At 36.5% G+C, this 22,547-nt stretch overlaps 1 protein-coding gene and 1 long non-coding RNA gene across 2 annotated transcripts in view; one reads left to right on the forward strand and one right to left on the reverse strand.

The window, feature by feature from the left end:
* The window catches only part of VEGFC (vascular endothelial growth factor C), a 64,372-nt gene that overhangs the window by 17,813 nt on the left and 24,012 nt on the right, over positions 1 to 22,547 (reverse strand). The window contains 1 exon segment of the mRNA XM_048941962.1: positions 1,014 to 1,227. Coding sequence (XP_048797919.1) covers positions 1,014 to 1,227 — 214 coding nt within the window.
* LOC125691948 (uncharacterized) lies at positions 155 to 3,764 on the forward strand. Its single transcript, XR_007376367.1, has 4 exons — positions 155 to 271; positions 1,021 to 1,152; positions 2,242 to 2,367; positions 3,178 to 3,764. It is a non-coding gene; the product is annotated as an uncharacterized LOC125691948 (long non-coding RNA).

Raw genomic sequence — 22,547 nt, forward strand, 5'->3', positions numbered from 1 at the left:
AAGCAGCTGTTTAAAAACAATACTCTCTTACAGTAAATCAATAGGAGGCTTTTCATGCTTAGAATCAGAATATGTGTTGCAAGTGTCTCATCCTTTAGTGGATGAAATGCATGTTGTTCAGCTTTAACTTTGAGCTAATTTCTTCTTCACAGGAATGTGCCATGGAGAAGATGCAAAGTCACAGTGATGCTGAGAGGGAACCTAACAAAGTTGGGCAGATACACAGAAACCACAGCTGAAGGTGATACTTGTCCTTTCTTTTTTGCTTCAGGTGAGTTCTACCTTGAACTCTAGGGAAGCATTGCACATCACTATAAATTAACATGAGTTAAGCTGAAAGGCCATATTTATGCCCAGATTATCAATGCAAATTTAGGCAAACATTTCATATACAGCCTTTGCCAAATATAACCTTATGCTAAATAGGCATGAGAACTGCAGTTGTACAGTCCCTTTATTCTCTCATGGAGCCAGTTGTTGGTAGGTAATTCACAGAAAACAGGCTCTGCAAAGGTCCATGATTTCCAATATCAAGTCAAAAACGATTGCTATAAATCCTGTGTTCCCTTCTCCTCACAACTGTGAGCGAATTATATTTTTAATCAGGCCATGTGAAATATCAAGGGGCTATGGAAGTATTTATTACAAATGAATTATTTCATCTCCTGATAACGTGTCAGAGAAGAAAATGTTATCAGCCACGATTTTACAGAAAGTGAGCAAAATCATTTCACTGAATTGAACTGTTAATGCTCCCTTTGCTTTTTCCAAAAATCTTCACAGTCTCTACAAATTAGGATTTCTAATACCTAAAGACAAATATGTTTACTGAGCTGATAAAGCAATCTATACCTTCCTGGGAATAAAGTACCAAAACTACTTCTGTGGAAAAGAATTGTGTTTGAGGGTGGTTTATTGATGATGATTATCTTTAGCATATTGCTGACATAACTGACATGCCTTTGGATTTTAATTTATTGCATATTACAACCTATTTTATATCTTGCACTTACTTTTCAGGATCTCTGCATTATAATGTGCTGCGGCAAATTTCAATGAATCATCTGATCTTGTGTCAGAGCTGGAGTGTTCCCTGTTGTGTTGCCAACCTCCTTTCCTCAACTGACATTTGAACATTTTCCAGTATTCTGGGTAAAGTACTGTCATGAGTTCATCCACACTGGACACAGATCGCAACTGCTCTTCCAGGTCTTTGCTTGCATGAGCCTGTCAAAGTAACATGCAAGATTAATTACTTTCTCTATTACACAAGGTTTGCTGGAAACTAGCCTGAAAGACAACTCATATATTGTAAAATAGAGTTTTGCTCAAAGGGGTCCTCATTACAACAGCTACTTCAGTCTGTCTAGGTCAACACAGCACTCTATCAGCAAATACTGAAACCTTATAATACCTGTAGTTTAAAACATCTGGGTGAGAAAGATGCTGTAGAATTAAGCCTATAGAAGTACAGTTTTCAGATTAAAAACAAACAAAAAGCAGCATTCTTTTTTCCTGGAAACAAAAGCTTTCCTGATAAAATTTTGAATGCTTAAACTCATGCTATTTAATATTTAACATCAATTTTTTCGACAATTTTCCAAAAGTCTCGAAAAATGGAAACACTCAAATACAAAAAGGATGAAAGCAAAGTTAGGAAAAAAAATAGTTTATCTGATTTCGTATCATTTTAAGGAGAACCATGGTGAATAATTTCTCATTATAAGTACTAATTGTTACATTATTATGAATCAAGGACTTTGGTACCTTTGAGATTCTGAACAGCACACTCCTGCACCGTTAAGAGTTTCAGCTGAAATTCTTCAGGACTAAGGACAAGGTACAATGGCTTCAAACTAAAAGACGGTAGGTTTAGGCTAGACATCAGGAAGAAATTCTTCACACTGAGAGTGGTGAGGCACTGGAACAGATTGCTTAGAAAAGTTGTGGATGCCACATTGCCAGAGGTGTTGAATGTCAGTTGGATCGGGCTTTGAGCAACCTGATCCATCTAGTGCAAGATGTCCCTGCCCTTGGCAGAATGGTTGGAACTACATGGTCCTTAGGGTCTCTTCCAAGCCAAACCATTCTATGATCGTACAAGCAAGTTAATTGAAGAGAAATCTAAAATCCAATGAATTTCACTTTCTTATTTACTCACTTTTACACAGACTCATTGCAATAACATTTTCCTAAAAGACTGCAACTAAGATTTACACTCTGATTTTCCATTTACTGCAGATTCCTAGAAGATTCATCTGTGCTCTCAGTTGAAACAATACTTAGCACCAAGAGTCTGCTGTGATTGCTATGATTCCTTGCCCATCCTTTCACTCGTGAATTGTTGACTTCCCAAAAAGAAGAGCGGTAAGCAGAAAACGTTAAAGGAACTTTAGTCACCTTCTCAGCCTTTGTGGCCCTTAGATGGCAGTATGAGACATGAAATATAGAGGTGCGCTCCATAAAGGTCCAGCTGTTAACTGACCTTATGTATATACTAGAAAACTATTGCTTTGTTGACACAAGAAACACAGCTTAAATAAAATGTACATGCAAGACCAGAAACTAGAGAATTTCACGTTGATGATTCTTTATCAAAGTTCACTATTAAGAAAATTAAAAATTATCTCAACTCAATAATTCTGTCAGTTTTTCAGTGCTTAAACACCCAATTAGCTTTCATAAGCTATCAAATAAATGCATCAAATAAAGTAACTAGTTCTGAACTAGCCCATCCAAACTAAAACTGTTCCTTGTCTCACAAACATCAAGAAGAGTAAAAAATGGTTCAGGACAGCACACGCTTCCTTTCCAATAACAAATCCAGGAGAAATGCTTTGGTAAGACAGACTCAGAAAACTCATTCTCATAAGTACAGACGCAAGAGAAAATGCAGATTCCAAACTCATTTTACAGGTCCAAGTGTTGTGGCTTAGAAAAGAAGTTTTCACTCAAGCCTAGTTTTCACTCAAGCCTACCCACAATGTCATGACAAACCACTTTGTCCTTAGAGATTTTCAGTCAAGCTCTCAGCCTCATTCAGGACTTGATTCCTTTCCTTGACCTGTCTGGAGTCATCTCTGATCCAAGATATGCAGTAAGCAGGATCTTGAGCACTGTTTTCAACAAGTTACCACTCCAAAACATCTTGTATTCCATCACTCCTTGCTCTCCTAGGTTCTCAACAAGTGGGTCACAGACGAACCTCCCTGCTGAACAAACAACTACTTCAGCCAACGTCTGCCTGCTACCAGCTCCCTCAAGATGTGAAAAGAGAATGGTGTGAGTAGCCTCATTCCTGCCAGGCTGTTTCCTAAGAGCCCTTGAGTGGAAGTACACTGATGAAACAATGTAGGAAATGACAAGTGATGGGAATATGTCACACAGGAGGTCACAGCTAGGAGGCTCCTTGTATATCCAGTCACAAAGCTGGATGCTAGTCCATTACATAAAGGGTGCAGAGAGGGAGAGTGTTTGCTCATCTAGCATCTAATAGCTACACCCAGCAGATGGAGGGCTGGCACAGAATAGGAAAGGGAACCGGTACCTAACACCTTCCAATCACTTCCTAAAAACTGTTAAGTCATCTGTAGACAAAATGTTGGCCACTGCTGTTTTAGTTATCTGAATTACAGGCCTAGATCAGTAGAAAAATAAGTTCAAAATTACTTGGTTGAAGCGAGATTATATATGATTGAAATAATTTTGCTTATGAAATCCCTCTCTGGTGAGGAAGTCAACTCTGTGTGTGTGTGTGTGTGTGTGTGTGTGTGTGTGTGTGTGTGTGTGTATATATATATATATATATCTTGCTATATTCTCTGTAAGACTACAAAAGGCATGCATTTTTGAATTGAGGCAAATTAATCTGTGCCAAATTGCTTAGAAGATCATAACCGTACACAGCTTGTAGTAAGACTTGATTTTTGTACTACAGTCAAAATTTATAGTTGCCATGAACACCAAAGTAAATCTTAAATTTTGGTTGGTTAGAAAAATATTACATATAGTAAAAACACTAAATCATTTAGAACTGTTAAAAGGAGTTTATAAGTTTTAAGAATCAAATGCAACTGCTTTTGTAAACATAACAGTTGTCTGGCAACATTTCCTATTTTGTCCAAATTTTGTCTAATTTCACAAAATTTGCTGACTCTGTCCCTACTTTCTGTCCCAAATTACTTCCTCTTTCTCAAAATGTGAATTGGCTTTTAGTTTAGGACACACTTTAAAAATTATTTCAAACCTAGAAATGCAATGGAATTCCAGAATTCAACACCTACTTATAATTTATGACAAGACAAAGAGAAAGTAACAAGATAAAAAATGCGCTCCAGAGGAGCTCTTTCTTTTTTTTCGTAACCTCATTTGAGATCACAGTTACTGCCACCAAGCTTGTTATTCCCAAATGTAAGCTCAAATTAATAATAAAAAAAGGATACTAAATAATTCTCTGTTGTCTGAAAGTAACATGTCTTTCACAAGTGAAGTTTAATACTTTTAGGACCAATCATGCTTTCAAGCCACATGACAACAACCCACTGATTTTCACATGAATTAGTTTTAGTACACTCCACATTAAGTCTTGGACTAATTGCTTAGATGTTTTACTGGAAAGACATTCTGTGTTCTATGTCCAACATTGAGAAGGAAGCTTAAAACCAGTGTCTCCTGAGGTTGGAGTTTTCTCTGTCCTATGATTTTTATTTCTTTTGCTCTTTGCAAGTCAGTTGAGAGGTTGTTAGTCTCTATCCCCTTCCCTTCTCCTTTCCTTTCTCCTTTCCCCTGCTCTTTTTCCATTCCTTGCCAAGTATCACCACTGAACTTGTAACTGCCTATCTCTGTCCTTTAGTTGACCTTTATACTGTTTTTATTGTTGTTTTTTGTTGTTGTTTTTTTTTCCTATGACCAATTTTTTGTCCTGAGAGTTTGCTTAAAAATACCCGAAGCTAGGATTTAGCCAAACTTTTGACTACACAGTCTCTACATGATGACAGAAAATACTGCATAAAAGAACAATTTAAAAATACAGTTCATGGAGAACACAATAAAGACAAGTCTTGCTTCATTCCACTTCTTCCACATTATTACTAAGGATCAGAGGAAAATGGGAAATACATTCATAAATGCAGTAATGCTTGCTGATAAGATCTTCCATTATAAATTATTTGAGAACATATTATTCTAACAAAGCATGCACTTCACAATGTGTTTTTTCACTACATGGAATGTCCAGTTTTCCATAAACTTATAGCTCAGGAAGAGAGAGGAGATAAAGTAGGCTCCACAACCATTAACAAAATCACATCTCCAGTAGATTTTCCATGCATTACACTGACTGTCTCTCACATACCCAGTGTCTGCCTCTATTACTAATAACAAAGGTCAGAATACTTAATATCTGGCAGAACGCATGACACGTAATCGATGGTGCAATGTGCTATAATGGTACTTTACACATCTGCTCCAATTATAGTTGTCAGCTCATTTTATTTTCAAGGATTTTGTTGACAAACTTTAATAAGAAAATTCTGTCTATAAACCCCTCCACTCTAATATGTATATATTCTGTATTTACTGGCTGATTGAAATGCATTAAAAATCAAGCAGTTAAATTAGAATGTTGAAACAAACCTCTCAAACACATGGAAATATTGCAAAAGTGCATATAAACATTTTATTTGCATACTACTTCATTGTTATTTTCATGTATTTCAGCATTGTTTTTACGAGTTCTTATCAGTAAAAAGAGAAAATATCATAATTAGAGAAAATATACTATCCAGACTTCAAAATTGAAATCAACTTTTTTTTTTTTTTCTCCCCACAACCATCATATAATGGCTCAGGTTGGAAGGAACCTTAAAGTTCATGCAGTTCCAATCCCACTGCCATGGGCAGGGTTGCCACCTACTCAATCTGGCTGCTCAGATTCCACCCCACCTGGCCTTGAATGTCCACAGGGATTGGGCATCCACAGCTCCTCTGGGCAGCCTGTTCCAGTGCCTCACCACCCTCTCTGAGTAAAAAGAAAAAATTCTTAACATCTAAACTAAACTCACCCTCTTTCAGTTTAAAGCCATTCCCCTGGTTGTATCTCTATCAGATCATGTAAAAATAAAAATAAAAATAAAAAAATTCATCTTCCTCCTACTTGTTAAGCTCTCTTCAAATACTGGATGGCCACAACGATGTCTCCCCAGAGCCATCCCTTCCCCAAGCTAAACAAGCCCAACTCCATAAATGTTTCTTCATAGCAGAGGTAGTCCAGACCTCTGATCATCTTTGAGGCCCTCCTTTGGACCCACTTCAACATCTTTACATCCTTCCTGTACTGGGGGCCCCAGGCAAGGACACTGTCCTCCAGGTGGGGCCTCACAAGGGCAGAGTAGAGAGGCATACAATCACCTCCCTCTCCCTGCTGGCCACCTCTCTTTTGATGCAGCCCAGGATATAATTGGGCTTCTGAGCCAGAAAAGCACACTGCTGGCTCCAACTTTTTACCCTTCGGGATCCCCCAGGCCCTTCTCCACAGGGCTGCTCTCAAGGTGTTCTTCTCCCAGTCTGTACTCATATCTGGGATTGCTTCAGCCCAACTATAACACCATGCACTTGGCCTCATTAAACCTCATTAGATTCACATCTGCCTACAATTTGAGCACATCCGGGTCCCTCTGGATAGCATCTCTACCTTCTACTGTGTCAGCTATCCCACTCAACTTGATGCTATCAGCCAACTTACTGAGTGTACACTCAATCCTGCTGTCTCTGTCACTGATGAAAATTTGAAGAGCACTGGCCCTAAGATGGACGCGAGGGGACACCTTTTGTCACCGGTCTCCACCACTAATAACAACCCTCTGGCTGCAAACATCCAAATTCCTTACCCCCCAAGCAGTCCAGCTTTCAAATCCATACCTCTCTAATTTACAGAGGAGGATGTGGTGTGGGACCATGACAAAGGTCTCACACAAGTCCAGGTAGGTGACATCAGTTTCTCTCCCTTTGTTGACTGATGTTGTCACTCCATCACAGAAGGCTACCAGATCGATCAGGCATCATGTGCCTTAATGAAGCCAGCTGTCTCAGATCAACGCCTCATCTCACATGTGCCTTAAAATATTTTCCAATAGGATCTACTCCATGATTTTCCCAGACATGAGGCTCCTTGGCCTGTGCTTCCTTGAGTCTTCCTTTCTCCCCTTCTTGAATATGGGAGTGATGTTTCCCTTAAGCCATGCCAGAATAGCCTTGATTTTGAATGACTGTCCATTATTGCAAACTTCAATGTTTCTACCACATAAAGTTACAAAACAATGTTTTGCTGAAATAAAATAGTAACACTGACTGTATTAAAAATAAAAATAATAATACAGAACAAATGCAGTAAAACCAGTGAAGTTAATTTGAACTAAATCAGAGCACTATAAGAACAGCAAAGAGATGAGAATCTATACCTGCTACAAAAGAGCTGACTAAACACATTAAACAAGCACAACAAATCAGAATGGAAGTATTAAAAAAAACAGTAATTAGAAAACAGACAAAATTGTCTGAATTACATTATATTTTAAGTGGCCTTTATTCACTCTGCCATTTTAAATGTCAAGAGCAACACGAGGCAAAGAAAACAAAAATGTGCAAAGTGTGTGGGAAAGGAGAAATATTTTGTGAAGAGATTTGAAAGACAGAATTATTAAGCTAAAAATTTCTTAAGCTAGGGACAAAAAATTTATTAAGCTATTAGGGGACAAATTAAGACTATAGAATTTCACTTCTGTCCTACAAATCACACATTTTCTTTGGTCCAGAGCATTTTTGTGAGGATAAACTACTGGACAATCATGCCAATAATCTACTGTTTGATATTACTTTTCTGTTTAGGAGTACAACCACTTAAGTTTTTTGTGTACAATTTCCCATAAATTGGAAATCCAATTTTTATGTGAATCAGCATTATTTAGCTATTTTTAGAAATTGCCTACAAGTAGTCAAAGATTGTACATTTATACAAAGGCATTCAGTCAACATTTTGGTGTTACTGGGATTCTGAAACACACTTTCTGACTTATGCTTATGCCTCAAGCACTTGCATTCCTGAACAGATCTGAACATTCCCTACTAAAATGCCAGTACTCTCGTGTAAAGGGAATTATTTCTGAAAATGCTCTTTTTTTGATCTGACCCTAATTTCCTCGGGAAGCAGCCAGAAACCACCTCTCCCTTTGTAGATCAACTTCATGCTCTCCTGGATGGTTTCTTTAAAACCTTCTAAGGTGGCTGATTTTCCCAAGTTTTTGGGACAGTGCTGTAGGTGACATGGTATCTGATACAATTAGAGATGGCAATGCCACAGCGCTGTGACAGAAACCCACCAGATCTAGAATTTTATTTTTAACACACAAGCTTGTGCATGTAGAAATTAGTAAGGAAAAGATGTTAAACACCACTCCTGACTCTGACAGAAAGTAACTTAGAGAAAGATGTTGGAAGCACCATAGCCAGACCCTGAATGTCTATGACCTTTTTTGATGAGGTTTCAGCCTATTCTTTCCAACAGTCAGACATATCTCATTAAAATCAATACAAGAAAAAACTATCATGACTTTGTAAGAGATTGTTTATTTTCAGTCTTTACTGAACTTTCATTGGCATGATTTTTTATTTTTTTTTTTTTTTAAATCAACTGCCATTAACTTTGTCAGTAAAAGCAAACAAACACAGAGAAGGTTTCTGAAGAAAACTAGTAGCATTGTAGCACTGCAATTATTTGTCATCACTTCAGCAGATGTTAACACTGGCAGTGGGAATTAAAAAGCCCTGAAACACAACCAGAGATGGACCAGCTTGAAAGGTAAAGGAAAAAACTTTCATTTTAATCTGAGCTGGCCCATTCCAGCCATTCACCACACGAAGATAGCCTAGACCCAAATAAGCTAGTATGAAGTCAGAGTTCTGGCCACACAGCAAGTGTTGGGCGTCAAAAAAGGCAGTGGCTATAGATTGTTAGGTAATACTATCTATTCCACAGATCATTTTGGCATGCAAAAAGGTTTACTAGCAGCTGGAATAAAAAACTGCACGTTCTTAAGAATGTTTCTGAGTTATGCTGAACACATATGGGACATTCTCACCATGATGACAGTATTCAGTTTTAAAAATTCAATTCTCCTGTTTATTCTTGAATTTTTAACAATGTGCCTTTTTATAGAACAGAAGGATTATATGGACACATCACCTCTTATCATTGTTGCATAATTTCTCTCACAGCAAAGTAACTTTCCCTTTCACCAAGATTTTAAATCACTACTTAAAGCTCTGTGCAAACATAATTAATCCATGGTCTAAATATTTAGCCACGGGTCACAGAAATTTCTTGAATTAATTATACTTTTAAAGCAGTTCTTAAAATAAATAATTTCACAGACCATGAAACAAGATCAATTGAATTTCAAAGAAAAAGCTGAACTTTATTCTTAAACAAATGTCTTAATCTAACAGGACATGATTTCTGTGTTGTTAAACAAGCCTTTTACTGTTTACAGATCTGTAAAGAAATATTAATTAGAAGACCACCTACTTTGTAACATTGCCTATTTCAACAAATATGCCTGTTCTAAACAGAATACGCAACTCAAAACTCAACAAAAATACTAAAGAATAATGAGCAAGTTACAATACAACAATTCCAGTTGCAAAACCTCTATTTAAATTATTACAGACGGGCTTCGCACAAATGAATAAAGAAACAAAGATCCTAATAAACCTGTGCATTCTATTAAATTTTGAGTTTCTAAGCACATTCTGCTATAATTACATTACTATCTGATCCTTTTATTTAGCACGTACACAAGACTTTTAAAAAGTCTATTTAGTAACTCAAAATAACACGCAAGACTGACAAATCACAAAGCACAAAGCTAACTCTTTGGTAACTAAGTCATAAAATTTTGAGGTTTCATTCATACAAAAAATGCCACAAGAAGCTTTTTTTTGTTGTTGACAAAGTCTTACTCAAATATTTTATGTAAAGTTTCTTTGCTAAATAAAGGCAAAACAAAGAGGTCATCTGCATTTTGTTAGCCTGCAGTAGGCACAGAATAAAAAGGACTTGCTATCCACTGCACACTTGTGCCCATTCTGATAATCTGGTTTGAAATTTGTTTCATCCTAAATTCTGTGTGAAACATTACTTGGATTACCATCTGACATCTGTTACAGAGAAATTATACAAAAACAAAAGCACTTGTTTAGATACTGAGCCTATAATATGTCTGGGGTTTTTTATATGCTTTGATAGTGCAGGAAAAAATAGCCAGATAACAGAGAAAAGCACTATCCAATCTTAATCCCAAAATTCCAAAAGGATTAGAACAGTACAAAGAGAAGAAGATTTATTCTCAAGCTTTTAAGTGCAACATTACATTGAAAGCAGTTTAAAAACAGAAGACACAAACAAAACTCTTTAGTCCACACAAGGCCATATTGTTCCATTAAGAGCAAATATTTAAACACATGTAAATACAGCACTTCAACACTTCAATATTTAAAAACTAGGGAATAGTTTGGCATGGAAGAAGAACATTTTATTCCTCCTAGCCTATATCAGACTAATGCTTCACAGACTGCAGTCAGCCCAAGCACGCCTCGTTACAGAAGGGGTAAGTAAGATGGCAACGCACACCTTTGCTGTCTCTGACAGGCTAACTTCATTGCAAACTACAGTATAAAAGACCAATAGTTCTGTGACACTGTCCCATCCTTCTGTACAAGACGGCGGTAAAGTGAAAAACAACAGGGGCTTTTGATTGCAAAAAGAGAAGCAAGTCTTGTGCATCACTGGAAGAGAAAGCTTACTGTACCATGTAAAACCTGACAGGTATTAAGAGATTTGTCAGTAAAGCACGATGGATGGGAAAAGGCAAAAGAATCCTTAAGAAAGGCAAATCCAAGAACTAGTCTGAGACATGGTCACAATTCTCTTTCAAGCAACTGAATCAGGACAAAGATATGTTGCCCATTATTTTTGGCTTAAATTATTCTGAATAGTGTATTGTACTGTAATGTTACTTAAAAAAAAAAAAGAAAGAAAGAAAAGGCAGAGAACATCAGCACTATTAAAACAAGACTTTAATTTATACTGACAGGACACAGCATAATCCAGTACTGAACACAGAAGACTTCTCAAAGAAGTCTTGATTACAGAATGAAGTTTTTGCAAAAACTGATCTACAAAGCATGCCGTGAAAAATCCACTGCATTGCAAGAATATATGTTCTCTTTGATAAAAATTAAAATATGGCACCCTAGAATCCATGACAGTACCATTAGCTGAAATTTACCCTATGATATCTTGCTGAGTTGCCTGCATTCTTATCCAGGCCTAGAAACTAATGAAAAAGGGGACAGATTTATAGGGATTATATATATTAAAAGAAGGCATACAGAGAGCAGAAAAAAAAAAAAAAAAGGCGAACACTGTTTCTAGTTATTTCATGCCTGTAGAAAGATATAAGGAAGATGTTTAAAATTAAGCTAAGCACATGCTAAATCTCTTACCCTTAAGTTAAAATATTTTTCTCACATTAAGCTTTCAATAATTTCTTGGGAAAACAAACAAACAAAAAAAAAAAACAAAAAACAAAAAACCAAACATTATTATGTGGACTAAACCTGCTTTGGATCAGTGCATTTTTTAATCACTTGATCACATAGTCTTGCACTGAAAAATTGGAAATGCATAAATCCAGGTATCAAGGAAAAATGGGGATACCGCTGGGAAAAAGATGAATAATGAAGGATAGTGCATGCTAACTCCTCATCTCAGGCTCTGATCATCCCAAGGTTTTGTTCAGAAGCAAAAGTACTCATTCTGAGGTATAAGATGCACTTGGAAGTACAGATGGCCTCTAATTACAGTTTCATATTCTAATACAAAAGGAATAAATTAAAGGGCTCTCAACTTTTTGAATAAAATAGATCTTACCACACTTCCCAGTCTTCTCAAAATATATGTTTCCATTTTTTTTTTTTTTTTGAGATTTTAGCAGAAGAAAGTGTCAAAGCAGAAGACTTTATGCAGAAGATAAATTTCATATGTAGTATGATCAGAAGCCCTTAAGGAAGAGCTATTTCAAGCATACAATACTCCTTCCTGAAGTCAATTTGCAGAGATTATTTATAACAATTTGCATATAAAAACCACAATAGAGTTATGTGTGTACAAAGCTGATGTAGTAGGATTTGACTTTTTTTCCTAGCAGTTTATTGCACACACCATGATGCGCACACAAATCTTTGCAGGACCACAGTCACAGAAATTGGAATTTTGAATACATACATGTTGACATCAAGAGCCCATTGTAGTTACTGAGGTTGCTATTAACAAGATGAAATCATTAAAGAATTTGTCTGTGCCTGCACACATTTCTAGCATTTTTTTGAATTGAGAACTCCAATTTCCCCAATGCTTTGAGACTGCAGCTCTTTTCAAACAAAGTAGGTTCAGACAGAGGGAGCACACGTCCAACTAGAGTAAACTGGCAGTGAGCATGATGTTCTAGTATGTTGAGTAAAATCTTGTTTCAAACAAAATTGTTTTATTTTCAATTTTACTTTTTATTATGATAGCAAAAGAAGAAAAAACAAAACATAGATGAATGAACTTTAAGAAAGTTTTGTTTTGTAATGAAATAGTTTAAGAATAGTACTGAGTACAATTATTAATATAGATTTATTAACATGCATGGTAGATACTGCTATATGCTTTTATTAATTTACTTGGAGATCATTTCTGACATGCAACACAATCTTTTTTGCTGTCTTCAGTTTCTGGAAAGGCACTTAACTATCACCCTATATTATTAGGGGCAAAACTACACAAGTATCTATAAAATTCCTGCTTTCTGAGCAGGAAATAAAGAAAGAATGTAGAATTCTGATTTTCCACAAGACTCAGATTTCACAAATGTGGCCTTCATTCATGTCTCTGTAATTATTCAAATTTGTCATTTGGATTAATTAGAAACTTAACTGCAGCATTGTTGTATCTTTTGGTGATTTCATTAAAATTGACTATGTCTTTAAAGAAATGTGCCCAGATGCTGTGGGTACAGCTAATCACAGGCACAAAGGCCCAGTCAAGGTCAGGCTGCAAGTTTGTCTCTAATTGCCCAGTTACACATTCCTTGTTCACCCAAATCTTCTACTGACTTCAATGGGATTTTTGTTTAGTGAGGATTACAGGATTTGGCCTCCTAGCTTGTTTAAGTATTGCATCTATACATCACTATGTGTAGCATGTTTCAGTTCCTTTGGTCACAATAGCCAGTTTTACTAGCTCTAAATATCATATTGAGACTTTAGAAGTATTTGCCTCAGTTTCTTTCTGTTATACTTGACTTTCTTTTCCTATTTCACAGTCAACATTATTGGATATTTTTTTTAAACTACCTATCTGGCGGCTAACGTTTATTTCTTTGCTGCCATATTTTTCATTTCAAACATGCTAATTGCTTTGAAAAACTGTTGACAGAACTATCAGTAGTCATCCTGTTTGAACACAAAGAACATTTTTCCTACGCACAAGTCTTTTTCTAAAAGTCCTGCTTGCACTTCAGCTCCTTATTAAAGCAGTCTGCTGATTTTCAGATGAACTGACCAATGCCCATAATAGATTTTCTTGACTTCTCTAAACATTTTTGCCTGTCACAGCATGTTTGTATGATTCCCAATTCCATTTTTTTTTCTTTAGATGTTTACATCAGGTCGCCTGCAGTCCTTCCTTAGTTTACCCCACAACATATGAGCATAAAGCATTTTTCCATCATTAAGCAAACACTACAATCTAGACAAAGTGCATGCTATCATCTTTTAATCAGGCCAGCTGTACTACTCAAAGGCAAGGGTGTTTCTGTGTTGTCAGCTCAGGCCTGTTGGTCTCTTCCTCATCCGAACCAAATGCATGAGGAAACCCAGACACAGCTGATGAGAGAGTTCACTCAAGGGCCTACTTCAAATAGCACAAACACAAAATGCCATGAGTTGGGCTCCAGCACATCCCATCTGCCTTATCACTCAGAGAGCCCTCCCTGCCACCTCCCAAAGCACACAGTGGAACTTTGCAACACTGCACTGTGCAAACACCTTTCCAGTGATAGACACCTCAAAATGACAAAAAAATATTTCTTAAGTATCTCCTAAAGCAACAACAACAAAATTAATTGCACTTCAGAGATGTTACACAAGGACCAAAGGACTTGTATAAACTGCTAGGCCAAATGCGTGTGGTCCAAGCAGTATTAAGTTCCAGCATTATTGACAAGAACTGACCCACACCCAAGTAGTCTGGAGACCACTGCTGCTTCTAAATACAGTCCACAGAGATGTCCTAGAAATACCGTACAAGAGAGATACATGCAAGGAGACCATTTTATAAATTGTGATTAATTCATAATGCTTCACAAAATAAGGCCTGGAACAAGGACTTCCAAAAAAGTGGGAACAAATCAAAGAATTTAAGAGTAAATGCATATGATTTACAGCACGTTAACTCCCCATGTAGGCTGAAACCAAGCACCTTCAGGGTGTTGTAGCTCTATAATAATTGTACTTCCCAGACAAATTTCTAGGATATTTGGACTAGATGATCTTGCAGGTCGTTTCCAACCTTGCGATTCTGTGATATGGTGGATTTTTACACAGTATCCTCCTCCCTGAGGCACAGCCTGAGTGAAAATATATCTACCTCAAACTCCCAAACCAGCAATATTTGAAAGCTTTCACTGGATTATGCAGAAAATCATTAATGGTGACAGACTTTACACATCAAAGATTCTGCTACTGCAAGCATCTCAAGCAAAACACCAAAGATAATACAGGCAATGTTTCCCAGATGGAAAGCCAAGTACTTATAGTAGGAAAATATTAGTTACCTGTCTCACACCTCTGAACTACCTCACATCCCCTGTCCTACCTCAAGTCCCTACTGTGTATACCAAAGTAATGTTCTCAGAGGTATCTACTCTTCTGTTGTACCTGTACACTTTGGTATAAACATAGAGAAAAAAATAAAATAATCAATGTTAGCAGATTAAATGGGCTCCAAAATGGATTTTCAAGAAGAAATGCAACTCGCTGCTGGTCTCTACTTGGACATTGAGCCATTGACCGCAACTCTCTGGCACAACCATCATCCAATTCCTTATCTAGCAAGTGGTCCATCCATCAAATCCATTTCTCCCCACATTCTTGTGGTTAGAAACGTAACTCTAGCTATTTTTCATCGTCTAGCACACATACATTTCAGTATAATTTTATTTGAACAAGAATTTTTAAGAAGTAGATGAAAGATGAAGAATTGGATGCACGAGAATGAGCAGCATTAACTAGTGGCACACGGAATAAAGTATATTCTTTTAGTTATAAAGTCATCAGTTAGCTGCAAACAACAGAAAACCAGAAAAAAGTCACTGCTCAAGATTTCCTACTGTCTGATACCACTGTGTGAATGATCAGAATACAATTTAATTGGGTTGACTTGTGCATTAGGTTGCATTACGTTCCAAAACAGAGTAAAAAAGTTGACATGTGCACCTGAGCTTTTCAAGTCAACATATTTTATCAGTTATTTACTTTAAACACAAAAGAGCACTTAACGCCTACTGATACCCCAGAAGAAATTCCAAGCAACAGAACATGCCAACACCTTAATAGTTGAACTGAATATCAATACCTGCTATGTTTTTAAAATTGGATTTTTAAAAAATCATTGAATCTTTTAAATAACAAGATTTGCTGAAGTCTATGACAGGAATACATTTCTCCTTATATGCATTTGTTCATAAAATATCAACATTGAGAATATAATGCAAGTTACTAACTTTATGAAGTCATCTGTATTTGAATGACAGATGTTAAAAACAAACTGAGAGTGCTAACCTCCAGACAATGTTACTCCGGGATGGACTTGCTTTATCTTGAAAGACAGATGAACTCTACCATTATACCACTTTAAAATTATAATTAGTTAACAAATAAAAAAAAGTCAGCACTGGATTGCATTTCATTTTTAAAGCAATGATACAGCACAGATGTGTCTCACATTCTGTCTCTTGTGCTATTTTTGAGTTTGTGTCACGGGACTTCTATAAAAAAAAAAAATCTTACTGTCTACGCCTCTCCGCTCTTCTCCTGGATACTCAATATTAAATTTCATTTCTTTGGAATTTCATCTTCTTTCTTTCAATACTGAGTCAAGAACAGTATTTTACCACTTGAATTCATACCCATTAGATATGATTAGGGAGACTAGAACACCTATATCCATACTGAAAGTATTAATGTCAGTAGAACGTATTTCCTCATCAAGCCCAAATAAAAAAACCAGACTGGAGAACAATAATTCAGTTTAATAGCAATATTCAAAGTGCTGATGTTTTAATTGTTATTATTTTCTATATTTCTGACATCTGCACATTCCCCACTGGAATACGGGGAATTAATTTTTATGGTTTCTGAAAATAGGAATGCATTTATTTCTCTTTGTATGTCCTACACCCTCCACCATTACCAAATACTAGTTTTCATAGAATATTGTTAACACTGCATTCAAGTTGTAACAGTGTGGTGTATTTGTATGTAATAAACCTACAGCATACTTCACTAACCATTTATTTGAGTCTAGCAAAAAATGTCTGAACTGAAGAACGTTTGAAAGTAGGTTTTTTTTTTTTTCAAATCCTCCTTTCATTTGTTTTGCTGTTTGATGGCGACCAGCAATGGTTACTGCCTATTCCTCTTAGAATCATAGAATCATCCAGGGTGGAAGTCCAAGTCCTTTTCTACATAGCTGTTCCCCAGCCAGTCAGCCAACCCTGACACTATCGCTGCAGGGAATTCTCCCTTCTCAGGTTAAAGACATCTGTCTTTACTGAATTTAATTGGATTCCTTTCAGTCCATTTCTCCAGTCTTCCTAAGCCTCCCTGACTGTCAGCTCTCCATAAAAAATGCCAGTTACGCCACCTCTTCCTCTCTAATCTGGTGCTATTTACAAGATTTATGAAAATGCACTCTTCTGTTATTAAGGTTTTGTACCTTTATCAATAAAACCTGGGAAAGGCCCCTGACAAAAGACACTTGCAAACAGCCCACAGAGTATGAACCTTCAACCTACCCTGTGGAACTCAGTGTTCCAACAAACTTTCTCACCTGTTTTTTCACCCATGGAGACCACAGCATCCTAACTTGAATAGAAGAATGCTGTGGGACACAGCATCAAAAACCTTGCTGAAGTCAAGGTAGGTGATATCTACTAACCTCAACCACAGAGCAATTAATTTAATTAGAGATGGTGATCAGATTAGTCAAGCATGATTTGCCACTAGCAAAACCACAATGCCTCCAAAGATCCCACCCACTTCTAAAGAAACCAAACTCTGCCTCCTCCTGTTTGATTCCTCAGCCACGTCCATCTCTGTGCAAGCAATTATTCCCTGACAGTCTATAAGCCAGATTTATGTTTTGCTTCAGAGTTTTTCCTCAGATTTGACAGTCTGCTGACAATACTTTTCTGTCTGTCATCCAAATTCTGGAACCTTTTCTCCCAACATCTTTTTTTTTTTCCCCTCTCTAATCTGTTTCAATTGCTCACCATTCCAGAAAGAAAACATTAATTTAAGAAGAGTATAGACAAACCGACACAGTAGTGCTTTACCTGGCAGATATCGCACTTTCAAATTAGTATTACTACCTTTTGGGAACACTGCAATTTGAGCAATAGAGCTCAAACTGAAATATAGATGAAAAAACTATAGAAGTCTATGCACATTAGAGTTTTCAATTAGTATTAAATATGCAGGCATAGAAGCAGTCTTCTAGACAAAACACTAAACATCGCCTAAGTCTATTCTCACACAGTGATTTTAAAGACTGTCATGGTAAGCTGGAAATAATATAACTGTTCACTCAATGCCATATATAAATACAGCTATCCTGCACTGGTACTCCAGCTACCTCTTTTAGAAGTCACCCTAAGTACTTTCTACAAATTGCAGAGCTGAACTGCTCAACTTCATTGCTTTGCATGGGATGATCCCTGGACCAGAACATGAAGTATTCAGAAGAGACCAGAGCTGTCCCTTTAAGCTGAAATGTTTGTTGAAAAACCACGTTACAAGGAGAATGTCTTAGAGAAGGTGACTGTGTAACTGCATTGTTACACAGAAAAGGAATCTTTTTGAACTCTTTGAGATGCATAAAATGGGTTGCAGCATTTACTCTACCACGTTTCAAAGCTCAGATATATTCCCCTGTAGCTACAGCTAGGGAATCTCTGAGAGGAGAAACACATCTCAATGTGCTGAAAAAAAAAAAATAAAAAAAAAAATAAAAAAAAATCAATACTAATAGTGACTACTGACTTGCAAAATGTTTGTCTGATAGCTTCCACTGATGGGCTACTGCAATAATATTGGGAAAATTACAGATTGCTTATTGCTACTTATAAACAAAATTCAAGTTTCCAATGGTGAAACCAATTTCACCAGACTTAACACTAAGCACATTTTTTTTCCAATTCAACCAAGAAGATAATCTCCAAGGCTAAAGAAAAGCACTAAAAGCACTACACATATTTGTAGGACTGAATACAGATGAGCTATTTTAAAAATTTACTTTTGAAACAAAGCTGTTGGGAAGTAGAAACAAACAGTTCCATATTTACATACACTTAAGCAAGACCGTTTAATTGCTAATATAATTTTCCCCATTACTAGAAGTGCTTGCAGACCAAGAAATCCAATCAAAATAGAGTTGAAGGCACGATACTGTCTTCACAGCTGTTGTGACTACAGCTACAGTGATTTTAGTGAAGTTTGACTACTTACAGCGGGTGAAGATCTGGCCTTCCAATTTAAATTCTGTCTTGACTTTGAGTAATTTTGTTGAGGTCATTAGAACAGGGTTACTCAGGACATAAATTTGTCCCAAGGGCTTTTGTTGCCTAAGCTATATTTATATTACATTAATGTATAAACAGAAAATGCCTAACAAGTTCCAGTAAAGCAATTCATTTAATTAGTTTGTAACATGTGCTTATGTCTCTCAAGGGTTACTGAGGGTCAAATTAGAGAAACATATTTCTGAAAAGCGCAACTCCTGAAATAATAAAGGTTCAGTTACAATTGTAAGCAGTATCACCTCTGTCTCATGACTTCTAATAGTCTTTTAAATGACTAAATGGATTAAAATGAAAGAATAAAAAACATTAAGAAGAATCTAGTAGTTTCACGAGTTTTCATAAATAGAAAAAAACCCTAGTTAACTTTCGTCTAAAAATCAGGACAAGAGAAAGCCACACAATAGAAAATCAGACTTTTTTTATATATGCTAATAGGAAAAAAAACCCACACAATTCAGATGTAAACAAAAAGTAAGCATGGTATATCTTGTTCCATTTGTAACCTATCCCAGTCTGAAGTTGAAAATTCAGTAAAATTTGCATTATATAGAGCATATACAAGCTAGCAGAGTATGGGCCTAGAAATGCCATCTGAACTGAGCAAGATGTTTTAATAGAACTGGTGCCATTTGTCAGAGAGATGAACAGAGTGGCCCTGTCTTCTTTTGCAAGCAGAGGTGTGTTTTGAAATGAAAAGACAAAAATCCATATAACCTGAAGGTCAAGCAATAGCGCAAGACACGCATTATCTACAAGAATGTTAGCATACGGAATTTGTATTAGCTAAACCTGCCAGAGAACTCTAAGTAGCCACTAAAAGTAAAATTAAAATAAATTATCAAAGGTCTCCATGCACCAGTTGTTCATTTGGATAACTATAAAATCTGATACCAGCTGTTGATAACTCTCATTTATTGAATTTATTAACAAGCAGCTAGAACGTGCTTGTTGCATTACATGACTATGCATACTGAACAAGTGCTTCAATTCAATTCAACTTTACTAGCTTTTCTTTTATGTACTCCACAACCTTTCACACAATGCAAATATGTGTTGTTTTTTTTTTTTTAACCTATTATATCACACACACTATTTATCTACACAACCATTAGTAACAGAAAAATTGAAAGAAACAGTATGGAAGTGAAATCTTAAGCCTAAAGAAAACAGATCAATCATGATTTTCACACAGCTACTTGCAGCATGTAGATCACTGGATTTATATGTTACTATGTCAAACATCTGGATTTTTTCACGCTAAATATGTAAATCACTTCTTCAACAGCTGCTGACAAAGCACGAACTTTGAAAGTGGAGATCAAAAGGAATAAGACAGTAAAATCTGTTTCATTCCGCTTAACAACACAAAGCATGATGCTTCCATACATAGCTAGAATACCAAGTGATGCGGGCAGCCACAATCAGATCAACTTTAATGGAGAATGACAGAAATACATATTTATGAAATACGAGCAAAAATGGAAAAACGCCATTGACATAGTTCTTGAAGCATAGCAATCCCTCGAAATAAGCAGGTATTTTTGATGTTGCTTTCTGGTCTCACAGTAATATTATGTTTCTAATTTGTTAGTGTAGATAAAGCCTTAATTTGTAATTGTAAATAAAAAGTCCTTTGAATTCAAAAAGGAATTCAACCAAGTCACACAGTTCAAACTGAAATAAAAGGAAATATCATTGTTTCTGATTAATAGGGAAGAACAGCTGGCACTTGTTATGTCTATGTACTACATCAATCACTAACAACACAAACTATGATAAATCTACCTTCTGTCCCTACAAATATAAAGCTGCTTTTCCTAGACCAGATTGTTAGCTTATGTAAAGGAATAACACTCTAAATCCATCTCTCTTTCTTCTAATCAGTTGAAATGATTTACGAGGCAGAAAAATTTGCCTATTTTATTTTACAAAATTTAGATTTTTTTTTTTTTTTTTTTCCACCACAGTGATTGCATTCTGAACAGAATATTCTTACATAACTGGTAAAAAGGACCATTAATAAGTCTGACTGATTTTGGTCCACACTGCAATTACCATAGATACCACCTGTGCATATCTACAGAAGCACGTGCTGTTTATGAACAGACTGTTGTAACTGAATAATGACAAGAATGCAAAGAATAAAGGTGTGGTGCTCAGGATGCAACAGTAAGATGGGAATCATAGAATCACAGAATGGCCTGGGTTGAAAAGGGCCACAACGATTATCTAGTTTCAACCCCCCTGCTACAGGCAGGGTCACCACCAGACCAGGCTGCCAAGAGCCACATCCAGCCTCGCCTTGAATGCCTCCAGGGATGGGGCATCCACAACCTCCTTGAGCAACCTGTTCCAGTGGGAAGGACACATATTCTCAAGATCTGATGAAAAAAATACACAAACTGTTTCCCAGAACAATTTTTACATCCGCTGAGGAAAGAATGAAACAGAAGAGATTTTCCAGCCAGTTTCTGTTATGTACTTACAACATCTTTCTGACAGAGAGAAAACTTGTTTTGAAATTTGAGTTGAACTATATGGGAAAACTTAGTCCAAAAAGTGAAGGAGGAAGTCCAGCATTTGATTGAAAAGTCCATTAACCTTCGAAAGAAAGCTGATTATCTACTTGATGGAGAGAAGCTTATTGTCAGATAAACCAGAAGACACATTTTTCAGTCTCTTTTTTAACCAAAAGAATCATGCAATTGCATATGACGTGATTAACACAAAGACCTTCATTTGGAATTGGAAAAGCACTAAGTGTTCTCCAATGTGTTAACCTGGATGCTTTAAAAATCAAATGCCTTTCTCTAGTTTTCCCTAAGATACATTCAAATCTGACAAAAACAACAACAGAGCACCTTTTGCAACAGGGAAGTGATTCACACTGATTACAGATGCAGCATGAGGAATCAGATCACTTAGGATAAAATCTCATCATGGTAATAAGCAGCAGTCCAAGATTTTCATGTGGGGAAGAGCCACACTTCCTCCTTGCAACCAATAACTCCAACTCATGGCTCCTGATACTCTTCTCCCAGTACTGTACCATTTCAGTATGCAGATGCAGCGACCACATTCAGGTAGCTTTTGCTGCTAGACTTACTATAGATACTCTGTAAATGCCCATCTCCATACAGTAATGAAAGTTTGTAGCTAAAAACTGTGATAGTTGCACACAAAACACTTGTATATGCTGCTGTGTTTTTCTGTTTGTTTTCTTCACAATCCTACTCCTACACATGATTTTGTGAGGTGCCAATGTAATAGAAATCCAGTTAGAGACTGATAAAGAAACAGGCCCTTTCTCCAACACGTTGCACTGGTTAAGGATACAAGAAACAGAAGCAGATGCAGAAGCATTTCCCCCTAATTGAAATATTTTCTCTAATTGAAATATACCAACATATCATAAAAATTGCTACATGGTAACATTCCAAGTACATATAACAAAATAAGGGTGTGTTAATCCACAATTTCTTTCTTTCACAGGCCTCAGCCAGATTTAGTGGACCAGATACTGCCTCAAAATTGGTGTAGACAGCTTTATATGGGTAGCTACAAGATACTTAGTCCTAATAGTGGAGT

The sequence above is a fragment of the Lagopus muta genome, chromosome 4 (genome assembly GCF_023343835.1).
Source record: "Lagopus muta isolate bLagMut1 chromosome 4, bLagMut1 primary, whole genome shotgun sequence".
NCBI classification, from domain to species: Eukaryota; Metazoa; Chordata; class Aves; order Galliformes; family Phasianidae; genus Lagopus; species Lagopus muta.